Genomic DNA, 17,342 nt, shown 5'->3' with positions numbered 1-17,342 from the left:
AAGAGAAAAAAAAAAAAAAAACTTAAAAAAAATTTGTTAATAGGCTTAGCGATAAATTTAACAATTTAACAATTTATATCATATAAAATACTAATATTTTATTTATTTACATCATATTTTATACAAAAATTATATCTCATAATTTATTTTAACATAAAATATATATTTGATTTTATTAACTCATGATTTTTACGTATCACTTTTATATTTTTTATTAATATTATTTTCGCTAGATCTACTTAACTGCATGAAAGTAATTAATTAAAGTAACTAACTTGTTGATGATAAGGCCAACTTCAAACTCATAGATTTCAAAATTGGCTAGTGGGCTACATATGCGCTCCATTAATTGAGCTCTCCAGTTGAGGGCCAACGGTGAGAGGCGCCTAATCCTAATTTAAGTAGGCTATCGCCCAATCAACGGACAAAGAGGTTGAATGAAATCCCAAAATTCACTTCATTTTCAGCAGTGATAATAAAGAATAATTGTTAGCTGTTTCCCAACAATGATACAATAATAACAGTGCCGTTTGAATTCTATCAAAAGTTCCTTAGGATCCTCTCACTCGAAACTCCATCTGCTACAAGTATTGAAGTAACTTCCTGCAAAAACAACACACCAACAAATGTTACTCATGCCTTCATTACCTACATTCAGTTTACATACAACGTCCCAACTCCAGAACACAGTAAACTGCAAATTCAAGGTTTTGCATGCTCTCCATTTCTAAATTCAAGGTTATGCTAAGTCATAACAAATAAGCCTTCTAGTGTAAACTGGCATTGTCAATCAACATTTAAAAATTAAGAATGCTGAAAATTTAAGTGCTGAAATGTTAAATAATGAATTTTTAATACTAAATAAGTTCTGAATTTGAATGATAAAAACTGTTTTGACATTTTACTGAAAATTAAATGTTAAATATAACTATATATTTTTATAACCATAAAATATTAAATTCTGAAAATTTATCATTTTATATTTTTACTTTCATTTTCATTACAGATGAGATAGTGTTTTAAGGGATAATAGTCCAAAATAATTCAAAAGAAAATTTTACCAAATGTTTTTGCATTAAGGGATAAGTAAATCTTTATCTACTTATCTTATTCAACAAAAAGCTATATTAAGTGAATTTTCAAATGGATTTAAAAAATTAAATTCTTTATAACTTTTATTTTTCATGCATTTGAAAATTTTCAATGCGTTATCAAACAGAGCCTTAATCTTCCACTCCCTGTAAATCAATAGGCATTTATCATCTCAACCAGTTCTATCTCTCATACATGTAGTTGAAGAGCAGTTAAGAATTCTTTACAATCGGAGGGTAGAAATAAGTGATAAATGCAAAACTTAGGCCTAATGTTCCCAAAGTAAAGGGCGCATATTACATACTATTACTGTAATACAATTAACCAATTATGATTCAATGTATGGTCTATAAAAAAAAATATGTAGAGCCCATGCTTTCACGCGTCAGACCTCTCCATAATTCTTTGTTATGATTGATTAATTGCAGAATTATTGTAAAGAGAATTGTAGATGAAATACTTTTATCTATGAAACCCATCATTTCTACTGTACCCCTTTTTGACCTAAAAAAAAAAAAAACTGTACCCCGTTCCTTCTTTTTTTTTTAATCTTTATCAACTGCAACCCATTACAATTAAAAGGAGGTGGTTCTATTATTTTCTAACAACAGAAAATCCATTCCATAACCTTAAATAGTCCATGTTATCCTAATAAAACTTTCATTGCCAGACAATTATAAATTTAAATCAAGAAAGAGTATCTTTAATAGTATATGCACATTTGACTTAGTGGTAGGTGCATATATCCTCCAACTCAAAAAGTTATGTTTGAATCCCTCTTCACTAAATAAATATTAAAAAAAAAAAGGAATACCTCTACCAGTAATTCAAGAAACCCAGTAATATTTTCAGTTTTCAATGATGAATTTGTCTCAAATATGCTAAAAAACAGCCCTCGACCATTTAATATTAACATAAGATAGAAATACTAATAGTTATATGTTATTATAGTCTTCACTAAGAGAATAAGTGATAGGAAGTCTCAACTAATAGAGGCCACTGCTTTATTGCAGATCACTTAGAATGTGAGCTGCACTCAGACAAATATATCTTGTCATCCTTTTTCTCCTTTGGCTTCAGCCCTCTTCTTACTTCATAATTGATCAAATAAGAGAACATATCATATTTGGTTCTCAAATAAAAATGCCACTGTTTTTTTGTGGACAATGCTCATCAAATATATTTCATCATTCTTTCACCCCCTTCCATCCATTCTTTCTCATGTCTTAATCCATCAAGACAAGAACATTTATAATTCAATCTCCATTTGTTTGATGTAAGGAAGATACAGTTATTCATTATATACCAGACAAAGGCTGATCACTTCAAGTCCAATCATGGCATAACAGGCACAGGCTTGAGCAATGTTGTGACACAACACTTTCGAAAAAGCAAGGACATAAACACGTTGATAAAAAATTGAGGTTTAATAAATGTCTCCATACCATAAAAAGATTTTAGCATAAATAACTATTCAGTCTTTTCATCCCAATGTAATTACTTATAATTTTCAGCAAAATTAATTTTAAAAATCAATACAATAATTATGCTTCATGCAAAAGAAGTTGTTTTTCTTTTCCTTTTTGTTAACAAAAATTCCCAAGGCCCAATGCAGCTTAAGCATATGTCCGTAACAAAAAGAAAAAATCCAACAATTAGGTTAAGCTTCAACAAGTCAAAATTAAGAGTGAAACATTATAGCTCAAATATCAAACAGCAACGTCTACCTCCAAAGAAATATGAGGAAATCAAACAACTTTCTACTTCCTCTTCCCAATTAACTCTGGAGATGCTGGCTCTTTTCTCATGTTCCCTCCCACTTAGCTCTAATACTTAAATCTCCTTTCTTTTCATTGCCTGGCATCTCTCCTTTCTTTTCATTGCCTGGCATCTCTCCTTTCTCTTTCTCATTTTCTTCTCTCTGTCTTCTTTTCTCATGCTTGTCTGCTCTCTCTTCTTATTTCTATATATTTGTATAAAGGGTGGATGAATGGTAGTAAGTAGCTTTAGGGATATATGTGAAACCACCATGGTGAGTGTACCTGTATTTTTGCATGTCATGCCCATGTCGAATTTATTTATTATTTATTTTAACCTATTTCATCATGTTTGATATCCATCGGACAATTTCAAGGACACCAGACAAGCAAAGGGTTATGTCTGTGCCAAGTGTCCACGATGGAGAACTGTTTATACCTATTTTATTAGGGTTATTAATCAGTTTATTATTTGTATTGTCAATTTTATTAGGATTTTGGATTTAATTATGATTCCAGATTAAGAGAATAAAGTGAAATGAATATCTTAATTACACTTGAAAATAAATGGATAAATAGCATCCAACGGCACCCAATGATCAAAAGTGTGGGTTCAAACATTCCTCCTAATGTGAAGTTCGTTTTTCCAATGGATTTGAGCATTGTTGTGATTTGATGAGTTAGAAGGGTGGTGGGCAGATTCCTTTTCATTAGTTTGGGCCTTTCTATGGATAAAATTAGTGGGCTTATGTTCAAAACTTGCTCTTGCATCATTCTCCCTGGTTGAAATGGACTCGACTTTGAGTCCTCAATGTATTCTGTTGACAGATTATGTATCAAATCAGGATCAATTTCCTGATTTGTTGGGACTTATATTTCTGATCTTTTATTTCTTTCCATGTTTAGATGATTGTGTCCTCATTGTGTGGAATTCTTTGTACATATTAATTCCTCTATATATCTGGGGATTCTTTTTTAATAAAATAATAGTTAGAGAACATTGTTTTTTGTCTCTGATTACATGGTATCAGAACAAGGTTTGCTTCTGAATTTTTTTTCTTTTCTAATGGCCAACACAGCCATGACTGGTGCCTCTCAACAGAGTACATCAGAGGTGACCTCCGAACCGATTCAAAATTCTTTGCCAATGGCACCTATTGCAAGGGACTCTCATTCCCTGCAAATAACACAGCATTAACTCAATGGAACAAACTTTCTAGAGTGGTCTTGGTTTGTGATGCTGGTGATTCAAGGGAAACAGAAAATCGTCTATATAACTGGTGCAACAAAGGAACCAAAGGAAGGGGAACTAGACCATTCAACATGGATTTCTCAAAACTCCATAGTAATGGAATGGTTAGTTAATTCTATGGAGCCTAAGATTGGAAGAACCTATCTTTTCTACATAAGTGCTAAAGAAATCTTTGATATGGTGAAGGAGAGGTACTCAGATCTTGAAAACTCATCACAATTCTTTGAAATCAAGTCAGCCTTGAAAGATATGAAACAAGGGGATAATTCTGTGACTGAGTACTACAACAACCTGACTACCCTTTGGCAAGAAATGGATTTGTTTTCTGGTACAGATTGGCATTGCGCAGAGGACAGCAAAAAATACAAGATGATGCTTGAGAAGAAAAGGGCTTTTGATTTTCTTCATGATCTAAATAAAGAGCTTGACAAGGTGAGAGGCAGAATACTTCGAACCAAACCTGTTCCAAGCATTAGGGAGGCTTTTGCTGAAGTAAGAAGAGAAGAAAGTCGAAAGAGAGTCATGCTAGGAACCAAAGAACCCTTGTAGTAGATAACTCTCAAAACTCAGCTCTAATTTCCAAGAAAAATGATTATTTTGGACTTGGAGATCAATGTGGTAATGTAAGAATGATAGGGCTTGGTGTGATCATTGTCAACGCCCTTATCATACAAAAGAAACTTGCTGGAAAGTTCATGGGAAACCAGTAAAGTGGAAACCATGCAAGCAAGTAGAACAAGGTAAGGGCTTTCAGGTTGCTGCGGAATAAAACAAGACTGAAGGTTCAGGTTTTAGCAAAGAGCAACTTCAACAGCTCCAAACACTCTTCAACAATACCCAAATGACTACACCTACTCCAAAGTGCACAGTTGAACGAAAACGTAATTACCTCTCTGCTTTGGGTGCGAAAATCTGATTCTAAGAACTCTTGGATTAAAGATTCTGGAGCATCCAACCATATGTCAAGTTGCCATGAACTGTTTTCAACGTATAATCCGTGTCCAGGAAAGCTTAGGATTTGTATCGCTGATGGATCACTATCCGTTGTTGCTGGAAAGGGAAACATTAAGGTTTCTAATATGACACTATTTTTCAGTCTTGCATGTTCCTAATTTAGCAAGTAACTTAGTGTTCATTAGAAAGTTGACAAGTGACTTGAACTGTGGCTAAGTTTTATCCTTCATATTGTGAGTTTCAGGATTTACTCTCGGGAGTGTCCATTAGAAAGTTGACAAGTGACTTGAACTATGTGGCTAAGTTTTATCCTTCATATTGTGAGTTTTAGGATTTACTCTCGAGAAGGATGATTGGCATTGCTAAGGAGCGTGAAGGATTGTACTATCTTGAGGAGACTCAACAAGTGAATAAACAAGCTTTGGCTCTAAGTGGTGAATCTGTTTCTGTTTTGTAATGAAATTAGGTTATGGCATAATAGGTTAGGATATCCTAGTTTTCCATATCTAAAAATTCTGTTCCCTTCTCCTTTTAAGAATAAAGATGTCCATTCCTTTGGTTATGAAACTTGTCAACTAGCCAAATACACTCATGTTCATTATCCAAGTCATCCATATAGATTTTCTAAACCTTTTTCTTTTGTTCACAGTGATATTTGGGGACTTTCAAGAGAAAATAACATAACTGGAACTAGGTGATTCATAACCTTTATAGATGATCACACACATGAGCTTGTTGGGTTTACTTGTTAAAAGATAAGTCTAATGCTAAGACAGTTTTTCAGCAATTCCACAAAATGGTCCAAACTCAATTTCAAGCTCAAATCCAGATTTTTCGCACAGACAATGAGAGGGAATATTTTAATTCAATTCTTGGTGATTATCTAACAGAAAATGGGATTTTTCACCAAAGCTCTTGTTTTAATACCTCTCAACAAAATGGGTTTGTAGAACGTAAAAACCATCATCTATGCTATCATGTTTACCAATAATGTTCCTAAGTTTTTTTTGGGAGATGCTATTTTAACAACCTCATACTTGATAAATAGCCTTCCAAGTAGAATTCTCAATTTCAAAACGCCATTGAACATGTTACTTGAGTCATATCCACAAACTAGGTTGTTTACTTCTTTACCTCCAAAAGTTTTTGGTTGCACATGTTTTGTTCACAACAAAAGTCCATCTCATATGAAACTAGAACCTAGAGCTATAAAATGTATATTTATCGGGTCCTCTCCAACGCAAAAAGGGTATAAGTGCTACTGTCCATCCACAAAACAAACATTTGTTTCATTAGATGTCACATTCTTTAAAAATCAATCCTTTTACCCAAAACCAACTCTTCAGGGGGAGACAATCGATGAAGATAGGCTTTGGGATTTTTTTGTTCCTCCTCCAATAACATCAGCTATTCCTATTGCACCATCAATAGAAACTAAATTGGAAATAGGGAAAGATTCATCTATTCTTAGTCCTCAACAAAAAATAGAGCTCTATGTTTATTCACGATGTAAACCATCACCTCAAGAAGTACAGACTTTTGTGCCACAACCATATTGTCAAGAATCTGATCCACAAGTTAATTCTGAATCAAAAAATGTTGGGTCTACAGCACCATCACCTGTGAACACTCTACCTGATGATCTAGACATACCTATAGCACTCAAGAAAGGTGTAAAGATCATGCACTCAACACCCGCTACCCAATTATCTATCTTATAGCCATTTGTCAATAGCATTTCGTACACTAGTAGAAAAGATTAAGGAAGCTAAAATCCCAAAAAATATTGAAGAAGCCCTAAAAATTCCAGAATGGAAAGTTGTAGTGAAGAGATGAAAGCATTGGAAATGAACAAGACTTGGGATGTTGTGAAGTTACCTAGAGGAAAAACACCAGTTGGATGTAAGTGGGTGTTTACTATTAAGTACAATTCAAATGGTGGAATAGAGAGACACAAGGCCCGCCTAGTTGCAATGGGGTTTACTAAAATTTTTGGAGTAGACTACACTGAAACCTTTGCTCCTATTGCTAAATTGAATACTATAGGGGTATTGCTTTTACTAGCTGCTAATCTTGACTGGCCATTACACCAAATGGATGTCAAGAATGCCTTTCTTAATAGGGAGCTAGTTGAAGAAGTTTATATGGATTTGCCTCCTCGGTTTGAAGGGGAAAACAATGACAGGAAGGTATGCAAATTAAAGAAACCTTTGTGTGGTTTAAAACAGTCACCAAAGGCCTGGTTTGTTCGCTTTGCAAAGTCAATAAGGAGACATGGATTTAGTCAAGAACAAACTAATCAAATTCTTTTTTTCAAACACTCAAAACATGGCAAAAAGATTATTTTAATTGTTTATGTTGATAATATTATACTGACAGGTGATGATATTGAAGAAATAGAGAGGCTAAAAAAGACTCTTGGAAAAGAATTTGAACTTAAGGACCTTGGACAACTAAAATACTTTTAGGGATGGAAGTTGCAAGGAGAAAGAATGGTATTATTGTTTGCCAAAAAAAGTATACGGTTGATCTCTTGAAGGAAATAGGTATGTTTGGCTGTAATCCAGCTGACACACCTTTAGATCCTAAAGTCAAGCTTGGAAAGAAAGGAGGAATTCTAGTAGATAAGGGGAGATATCAATGACTGGTTGGAAAGCTGATCTACTTGTCTCATACAAGACTTGATATTGCCTTTGCAGTTAGTGTAGTAAGTCAGTACATGCACTCTCCACTTGAGGAGCATCTTTAAGTTGTATATCGAATCTTAAGGTATTTGAAGGCCATACATGGTAAGGGTTTACTGTTTGAGAAGAATGAACAAAGAAACGTGAAAGCATTTACAAATGCAGACTAGGAAGGATCAATTGAAGACAAAAGATCCACCTCTGGGTATTGTACGAAGGTTTGGGCTAATCTTGTCACATGGAGGAGCAAGAAACAGTTTGTTGTTGCTCGAAGTAGTGCAGAAACACAATTTAGAGCTCTTGCACAAGGAACTCGTGAACTTGTCTGGCTGAAGAGACTTTTCGAAGAATTGTAAATGATAGCTGAATATCCTATGAAACTATATTAAGATAACAAGGCTGCTATAAGTATTGCTCATAATCCAATACATCATGATCGAACAAAGCATGTTGAAGTTGATAGGCATTTTATCAAAGAGAAGATTGATACGGGAGTGATCGTATGACCTATGTCCTTCAAAGCAACAAGTAGCAGATATCCTAACAAAGGCACTACATAAACCATGTTTTGAGACTTTTGTTGACAAGCTGAGAATGATAAATATCTATTCTCCAGCTTGAGGGAGAGTGTTGACAGATTATGTATCAAATCAGGATCAATTTCCTAATTTGTTGGGATTTATATTTCTGGTCTTTTATTTGTTTCTATGTTAGGATGATTGTGTCCTGATTGTGTGGGATTCTTTGTATATATCAATTCCTCTATATATTTGGGGATTCTTTTTTAATAAAATAACAATAAGAGAATATTGTTTTTTGTCTCTAATTACATATTCTTCACAGTATGGATATAAGTTAGACACATTGAAATTAGCTCACGGTAAAAATTCCCCATAGTTGGACCTTTGTATGGATAAGATTTAAAACTTGCTCCTTTCTCAAGTTATAAATACCAATGTCACTTAACTTAAAAAAATAAATAAATAAAATTCCTACATTACTTTATTTCAATTAGGTTTTAAATGATGAATATTTTGAGTTGTGATAATGAGTATTTTGATTTTCTCCCTATCGATTCTGTTTGGTTTTCTCCTTTAGTTTTTCTGTTTCTCCCCTAATTTCATCTATTCCTCCTAATTGTTATTGTCTATATTTGAATTTCCTCTAGATTCCTATATTCCATCTCTCTGCCATACTTGTCCTACATCAATTGGTATCAAATCTCAAGTTGTCTATCCCTTCTCATTGAGTACCCAAAAAAAAAAAAAAGGAAATTCAACCTTGTTTGTTTTGAAAGGAAAAAAATAAGTCAAGCGTGTCCCAAAAAAAAAAATTGTTAGGTTTTTTAAAAAAAACTAAAAGTAACAGAGCAAAAACCCTTTCACCAACGTCTGGCTGTCCAATCTCCAATCCATCACCATGGAAATTTTCAAATCAATAACCTCATAAAGTTCACTACTGTTTCTCCTGATGATTAGAAAAAAAAAATTTAAGAGAATATGCAACTTTGAAGCTAGATTTGTGGTTGGTCAATCGTTCAAAAGAGACATCAATGCCTACAATCAATTTGTCCATCTCTAGTCATCTAGGAGAATTATTGTCGCCATCAGCCGTTGCACGTGCCTACACATGCTGGGTTGAGACACAGCACTTACGGTCACCTGGCTCATGTCAACCACTGCTTTGTCAGTTTGCTGACATCATCTGACAAATCAGCCTATTAAAATCCTGGCTCATGCTGAGCGCTCAAAGGTCAATGTACCGAGTATAAGTTTGATCCAATTTTTTTTTTCAACTTTATTGATTGGTTTGCTTTTTTCAATGGCTTGTCGTAGTTACCAAATTTAACAATTATCTAATATTTAGCTATAAATGGTTATTTAATAGTGCAAATATAATCTTATTAAAAAAAATAGTTTATTTTATAGCCCATCTATTTGAATTATTTCTAAGATTTTGAATGGTATGAGAAAAAATCGGAACAAAAAATTGATGTGGCATCATTAATGAAACAATTATGAATAAATTTTCATTATTGATAAATCATAAGAGGAAAATTTTATTTATTTGAAAGTTGTATTATATTTTGATTTAATTCTTTTAATGTTAGCCAACAGATATTAAGAGATATACTAGGACTATTTCCCAACATAGGACTTTGAGTCTGATAGTCAAATACCAATCTAGAGTCTCATTCTCATAACTTCAAAATTATAGCACTACTAAGAGTAAGGACCTTTCTTCATTTAAGTGGTGGTTCTAAGGCTTCTAGATACTCTTCAATTGAGTGTTTTTTATGTCATGGAAAAGGTCACACAGCTTCACAATGTCCACAGCCTTACTCGTAGACCAAGACTTTGAAGAACCTTTAGACTGAAATTATCAAATAGTGATCCCTTTGAATATCTGGAGGCTGAAGATGACCTCTGAAAGGATGGTAGTCCTCACCAAATTACTATGATGGGGGTGATTTGGATGATAGAGAAAGCTTAGAGGGTTGTTGTAGGAATTAAATCATCAATATTAATAATATGCCAAAAGAGTGTAGAAGTGAAATTCCCTTTTGAGAGTTTTTTTTTTTTCATTGAAAAATAGATTGGTAATTGTGATTGAGTTGGCTATTGTCGGGATTGATCCTAAGTTTGATATAAAATTTCTAGACAATTGTAAGTTTGTTATAATTTTTCTCGACAATAGTTCATTTTCTTGCCTAAAAAATCAGCCCTACATGCCTCAAGATTTTATTCTTCCACATAACCTTTTTCATTTTAATCTGTTGGGATTTTTTGTCCAATATTATTTTGATGCTACTAACAGTGTCATGGTTTACATCAGTATTGAACACTTGCTTGGACTATTTCATAAAATTGAGTTCCTAATTGATTTACTCATATTTCTTCCTCTCACATCTTGGACGTAAAATGTATCTATTTTCTTTCCCCAATCACTTGACTATTAGTAGGAGTGCAAACCAATAGAGCTTTCAATGAATTGTTCGTGAACATGTTCAATTTTGTTCATTATTAAGCTTAACAAATGATCTTGAGCAAAATTTTAATGTTCATAATATACAAAACGAACACAAACAGAGATTTGTTTCATTTGATTATGTTTGCAGATAAATTCATTTGACGTTCGTGAACAAATTCAATAAATACCTTTATATATTCCGTTTTTATTCCTTTTAAGATGACTACTTATGATTAAATATTTTTTAATAAGATTTGAATCACAATTTAATATTAATATATTGAAAAGTAAACTTAACATATATTAAAAAAAACTTTAATAATGTTTTAAAAAATATTATTATAAATATAATTTTTAATCGTTTAAAATGGACAGTAAAGAAGTTATAAAGGAGACTTTTTGTTTATAGTCTTTCTATCCTACATAGCTTGGAAAACCAATGTAGAGAAAAAACTCTTTATAAATAGGCCTCTCCCCTTCACTTTTGAGAGTCAACTCTTGAAAGCCCAAGTGATTGGTTTTCAAGATAAATTTCTTAGTTATTAGTTTATGTTCATTTATTTTCACTTATATGTTCATGAGCATATTCATTTAATGTTCATGAAGGAACATTGTTTAACTTAAACGAACCAATCTCAAACCGAGCTAAACATTCTAATATCTAATGAACCATGCTCGAACATAGTGTAAAAATTTCTTACCGAACACAAACAGTCCTAAAAATAAACAAACCACGAACATAGCAATGTTCATTCATGTTTAGTTCGTTTACACCCCGAACAATTAGTCATGTTTTTCATGTGGAAAGTGGATTACCTCATTGGGATGCATTTGAGCCAATTTTTTGGCCTACTAGTATTTCTACTGGCATTTTACTGAAGGCAATGATTCTTAGCGGTCCACTGGTTGCTTCCCATCTAGACAACCACCATTATTACCTTGTTCATTGGAAAGGTTTTTTTTTGGCTCTCTACGAAGTTCCTAAAAAATAAGTGTTTGTATTCTAACTCTCCGAAGTTTAGTTCTTTTAGTTGAAAGGGAATGATGAAGAATTATTTAGGCCATTTATTTTATTAGGTTATTTTTAATCAAGGTTAGTATTTTTCATTTTATTAGGGTTTTAAGTTTAATTATAAATATTAATGTTACTTCAGTTTCAATTATGTTTTAGATGATGAATATTTGAGTTATTGTGATATTGAGCATAAAGATTTTCTCCCTATTTCTTTTGTCTAGTTTCTCCCATACGTTGTGTTTGGTAGAAGGGAAAAAGGAAGGAAGGAAAGCGAATGGAAAGAAAAACTACTTTCTTTCCACCCTTTCCTTTGTTTGGTAGAAGGGCAATAAGAGGAAGGAAAATGGCTAAATTGCCCACCAAATCTAATCCTTCCAAATGTGGGAGGAAAACACTTATTCAACTTGAATTAACAATGTTATTTACAACTTTGGCCTTAACCTCTTTCTTTTCCATCATTTATACTAAATACAACGAAAGAAAATTAATTTTTTCCTCTCTTTCCTTTGTTTTTTCCTCACCATTTTTCCCTTTCCTCGCAAGTGTTAGTTATTTTGTTTCTCCCACAGTTTCCTCTGTTCAATTTCAGAATTTCCCTCTAGATTTCTTTACTCCTATCTCTTCTCCCTTCTTGTCCTACATCACATGTCATGCAGCATTTAACAATGGACTAATAGGTTTCAACATGCTTTCCTTGAGCAGTTCAGGGTTCCAGTAGGGATAATGTCCTATATGGTCCTTGAACTATTGCATTTTTTCTAATGTAGTACCTAAACAAAAAAAATTCTAATCAGGTACTTAAACTACATTTTTGTGCGTCAATTTGCCCTAACCATTAACCCTAAACGCTAACATGGCATAAACATCCAATAAAATGTTGACATGTATTAAAAAAATCCAATAGCACCACATCATCATTCAAAGAAAAAAATTCTAAAAAATTTTGAAAAATTCTGAAAATTCTTCTTTGCCATATCCCTCTCCAAAATCAAAGACCCAATTTTCCAGTAAAAGAATTCAAAAACACAAGTCAAAATTCTTCAATCAAGCAAGAAACAAAGAAGCCTTAACACCAGGCAATCGAAAAAACCCAACAAAACCCACAGTCTCAACAACACAAGAAGCGAAATCCAAACTCAAAAATCAAGTCAACCCAAAGCAACCTTAGCACAGATGATCAAAAACGTTCAAGCAAAAACCCAAAAGCCAAAACAGCAGCTCCAAACTGAAATCAACCACACGTCAAAACAAAGAGTCACAAGCAGACACAGAGAAACCTCAAGCAACTCAGTAGTCAAAACCTAGAAATCTCATCAACCCGAGAACACCCACAAACAATTTAGCATCCCCTAACCCAAATCCTGCACACAAACAAGAAATCCAGCACACCATAACAAAAAACAACCGCAATCCGCACCCACAATCACAGAAAACCAAAAGCACAGAAAAGGGGAAAGAGATTAAGGTTTTGACATTAGAATTTCAAGTTAAAATTGTGGGATTTGAGTTTTGTTATTAAGAAAGACTTTGTGTTAGTGGCAGACCCAGTGCCGAAAAAGACAATGAAAGCTGTGCTTTTTGAATTTTGATCTTGAATTCTTGAAGGATTCTATGAAAACCTATTTAAAAGAGAAAGTGGAAAAGTTTGAAAGGTCGTGGCTTTAGCTCTAGATCTAGGACATTGAAGGCCAATTTGTGAAAATCTAAGTCCAAATGCATGACGAGGAGGCCGAGAGGAAGCTCGTGGTGAAATTTGGGTGTCAATGGAGGTCGGCTGGCAACAATGACCAGGTGGCGGCAATGATGGTGGCTAGTGATTGGTTTTTGGAAAATGAGAAAATATAGTGGCTGTGTTCTTCAATTTTCAAATTTGGAATTTTATGTTTGAGAGAGAAAGAGAGGAAGAAAGAATAGCAAAAATTAAAAATTTTAAAAAATTTTTTAGGCTTGTCAATATGCGGCCACATTAGGTTGACACATCATTTTGTATTGAGATGACAATTTTTTATTGGCTAAATAGCCAAGTCAGCAACTCGGCTAACAGAGTTAACTCTTGGACCAAATTAATATAGGATTTCAGAGTTTAGGTACCTATTTAGCAATTTTTTTAGTTTAGGTACCAAATCCAACAAAATACAATAGTTTAGGGGCCATAAGACATTATCCCTTTCCAGTATTATTTAATCAAACATCAATTTTTACACTCGTTCAATTCTATTGTCAAGTTTCTCCAGTCCAAATTGTTAATGGAACTCTATTCTGACCGCCTTCAAAGGCTCACATCAACTACTTGGGCCACTTCTGATTTCAGAATCAAACATATTCAATTCTGCACCACATACTTCCTTAACTTTGAACCTCAAACCGTGTTTGGTAGGAGTGAAAAAAGAAAGAAGAAAAGGGGGTGGAAGGAAAATGGTTTTCTGGTCTCTCCATCTTTTGCTTGATTTGGTAAGAAGGAAATAGGAAGAGGGAAGGAAAATGGGTGAGATTGTAATCATAGCTTATTCTTGCTCTTCCAAGGGCCAAATTTCCTAAAGCAGTGAAATTTTTGCTCCAAATACAATGATTCAACTATAGACATCTCATTGTTCAAGGCATAGGATCAAATAACTTCAAAAAGATTAAAATTCACATCTTATAATTAACTCAAAAATGGAAGAACTCAATGGTTAAGGAGACTAAAACATCATTCAAAGCACACACTAAATTCAATTAACAAGCAAAGGTTTTTCTATTATTAAATAACAGAGAAAGCATGTATCAATGGTTAATGATTAAAATCATCCCAAACATAGCATTTCAATGAAAAATAACAAAACAAAGAATACAATGATAGATACGCAGACTAAACAAAGAAATCAGTGAAAAATAGTTATAATAGAAAGAAAGAGTAACAAACCTCAGTCATTTGTCTTTGTCCACAAAGCACTGCACCCGTGCCCTTAGGGCTATTAATTTGCTTGGCCCTAGCAAAGGCAGCCTGCAAAAGTAAGTGCAGGTTGTAATTATTTGATTATCAAGGCGTCAAACAATCTTAAAAACACACATTTGTATACAGCACTCTACCTGTACATAGCCACTTTCCCCAGTCCAACTGTCATCTGGCTGTGACAATACTGGCACAACCTTAACACCAGAAGATTCCCACTCCTTAAACCTATCCTAAAATAGGAAAAAGAGCTTGAAAATCAATAATAGAATTTGCTTATTCTAGAAAATAGGTCTATCAAAGTGGACAAGTAAGAACCAGACCTGATAAGCTATTCTTCTAAGGTTTCTAGCCCCATAATAAAGCCTCACATCAGATCTCCTATCAGCACCAAACCCTGATTCAATGAGAGATCGAATTGGACTGCGAATCAGATAGTAAATAGAACAAGTAAGTTGTAAATCTGCAGGAAACATACAATGATAGGCTTTGTAAATAGCATGCAAAATCTGACTTACAATCAATAGTATCAGTTTACTGAGCGAAAAACCAAAAAAAAAAAGAAGGAAATGAACAAATAGAAGCAACAAACAAAACTCTTTCCTCCTTTTTAATGCCAACCAATGGCTCCTAAGAGAATTTTTCCGTATGCTAATAATGTTGAAAGAGAAAGATGGTGATGGAACTAATCTTCTACCAAAGTAGGAAACATAATCAAGAATGATCACCTTCCCGCATCATGAGCTCCAACAATAAAACAATAAACAAAAATTGCATTTTATTTTCCAGTTCTCAAGATGCATGAGTTAAATGAATCTGAAAATGAGTGTTCAACATTTGAGATGATAAAAATAGTAAGATTTAGGGAGGAGTGCAGTAGTTATATTGAATGGGAAAGGTATTACTGTAAAAATGAAAATACACAAGTAAAGCAATTCCCATGAGCATGCAAATGCAGAAATCAGTGGCAAGTGCTAAATCCATCTCTAAATATTAACTATTTTAAACACACATGAAGTTCATAAATTAAAGAATCATGATATTATTACATTAAAACTTCCGATGGGATCATCAACATGGTCTTCATGCTATTGAATCTGCATGACTATAAAGATTCAAACAGCTGATTATACACTAAAAATACAAAATCAAAAGACTAAATGATACTGGACATGAAAAAGACAACAAAAGGTGAGGGCAGGGTAGTATGTAAATGATGTAAAGTTGGTCTATCAAAAACTACTAGCCCAAAAATGGAGTTACTAGCTTCATAAACAGACACCGATTATCTGTCATTGAAGCATGAAAAGGACATTTTAGTGAGACATGCTGAATCAAGATCGATACATGATTATGTGCAAAGAGCAACATCAACAAAAAGAGAAAAGGGGTAAATTTCTGGGCTTTAGAGAGCATAAATCACAAGTTATTAGAAAACTGCCAACAGTCTTAGACTTATTTTACAGAGAATGCCACTGCCATAAAATTTCCAATCCAATACCTTAAAATAATCACCACGGCGTTACTCAAATTAAATGTAAGTATAAGAATTAAAACTGGACTGCAACATGTTACAACAAAATATCACTTACTTTAGCAACTTCAACGATAACATATTCAAACTCTACAATAAAAAAGTATGATGAAAGAATAAAGCTTCAACTGTAAAATTTAATCAAATCCAAACGCCGCATAAAGCTTGGCTTTTAAGGAAAACAAACAAGAAAAAGAAAAAACCCTAACCTGATTCCCGATCCAGTAGCGAAAATCAAAACCGTCGGATAATCCTCAGGCGGATCGATCTTATCAATATTGAAGCCGTTCCCCATCACTTGACTAAGCTCCACCACATCCCCTTTCTTCAACCCACACAAAAGCTCCGCCGGCGACCCCGCCACACTCTTTACCAAAAACTCGAAAGCTCCACTAGCTGTCGCCAATGACGGCGGAGATGCTATGGCCAAGAACGACGGTTTCTCCACGTCTGGGAGCCGCAGCTGCAGGTATTGTCCCGGTATTGTATGTGAAGCCGCGAGGTCCGGAAAGTTCGACACGTCGATGCTAACGTGGAAGAGGGACTCGGCGGCGGTCTCGATTGATGAGATTGTGGTTGGGGTCCAGACTGTGGTGTCTTGCTGAACTGCGGCGAGAGTGGCGAATCGACGGCTAGGGAGGTGATGGCGGAGGTTCAACGGGTGGAAGGGGAGGCGGCGCAGGATAGACATGGGAAGGGGGGGAGGGCTAACGCGCGCATAGGATACAGAAAGTACAGTGACGGGCATGGTTTCGGTTGATGACTAGTGAAGGAGTATAAAACAAGGTTACGGTGGCGAGGACTAGAGAGAGCCGGCGGGCTGAAGCTGATGAGGTGGCGTCAGATAAAATGTGCCATGAGCCCCTTTTGGAGCTCCACGTGGCATTTAGACGGTGCGATCCTGCAATTCTGGAGATAAGTGGTGGGGTCCTCTTCAATTAGGGTTTTTCAGTTTTTTATAATTTTTTTTAGTTAAATTATTGAGGGAAATTATAATTTGTGGCAATGGAAATTTTCCGCAACAAGAAAAAATTATTATTATTATTAGTATATTAAATATTTTAAAATTAAATCTAAATTATTGTTAAGTACTCACAAATTATTATTGTTGTAGTAACGTCTTGTCTTACAACAATATGTGTCAAACCCAAG

General features: G+C 34.2%; 1 protein-coding gene across 1 annotated transcript; it reads right to left on the bottom strand.

The window, feature by feature from the left end:
• Nucleotides 1–254: 254 nt before the first annotated feature.
• On the bottom strand, nt 255–17,043 carry LOC111317778 (FAD/NAD(P)-binding oxidoreductase). The gene is made up of 5 exons (XM_022920185.2): nt 16,400–17,043; nt 14,980–15,079; nt 14,794–14,889; nt 14,627–14,707; nt 255–603 (listed from the first exon to the last, which is right to left on the bottom strand). The coding sequence occupies exons 1-5, from the start codon at nt 16,936–16,938 to the stop codon at nt 541–543; spliced, it is 879 nt and encodes a 292-aa protein (XP_022775920.2). The 5' UTR covers nt 16,939–17,043; the 3' UTR covers nt 255–540.
• Between the last annotated feature and the right edge of the window lie 299 nt (nt 17,044–17,342).

Source organism: Durio zibethinus, chromosome 2 (assembly GCF_047325235.1).
Source record: "Durio zibethinus cultivar Kanyao isolate XHJ-2024 chromosome 2, ASM4732523v1, whole genome shotgun sequence".
Taxonomy (NCBI): Eukaryota; Viridiplantae; Streptophyta; class Magnoliopsida; order Malvales; family Malvaceae; genus Durio; species Durio zibethinus.
This window is presented reverse-complemented; position numbering and strand designations above follow the sequence as displayed.

Coding starts and splice junctions, on each gene's coding strand:
- LOC111317778 (XM_022920185.2), bottom strand. CDS start 16,938: ATGCCCGTCACTGTACTTTCTGTATCCTATGCGCGCGTTAGCCCTCCC. Junction 15,080..16,399: donor GCTACTGGATCGGGAATCAG/GTTAGGGTTTTT, acceptor TCTGATTCGCAG/TCCAATTCGATCTCTCATTG. Junction 14,708..14,793: donor GGGAAAGTGGCTATGTACAG/GTAGAGTGCTGT, acceptor TTACTTTTGCAG/GCTGCCTTTGCTAGGGCCAA.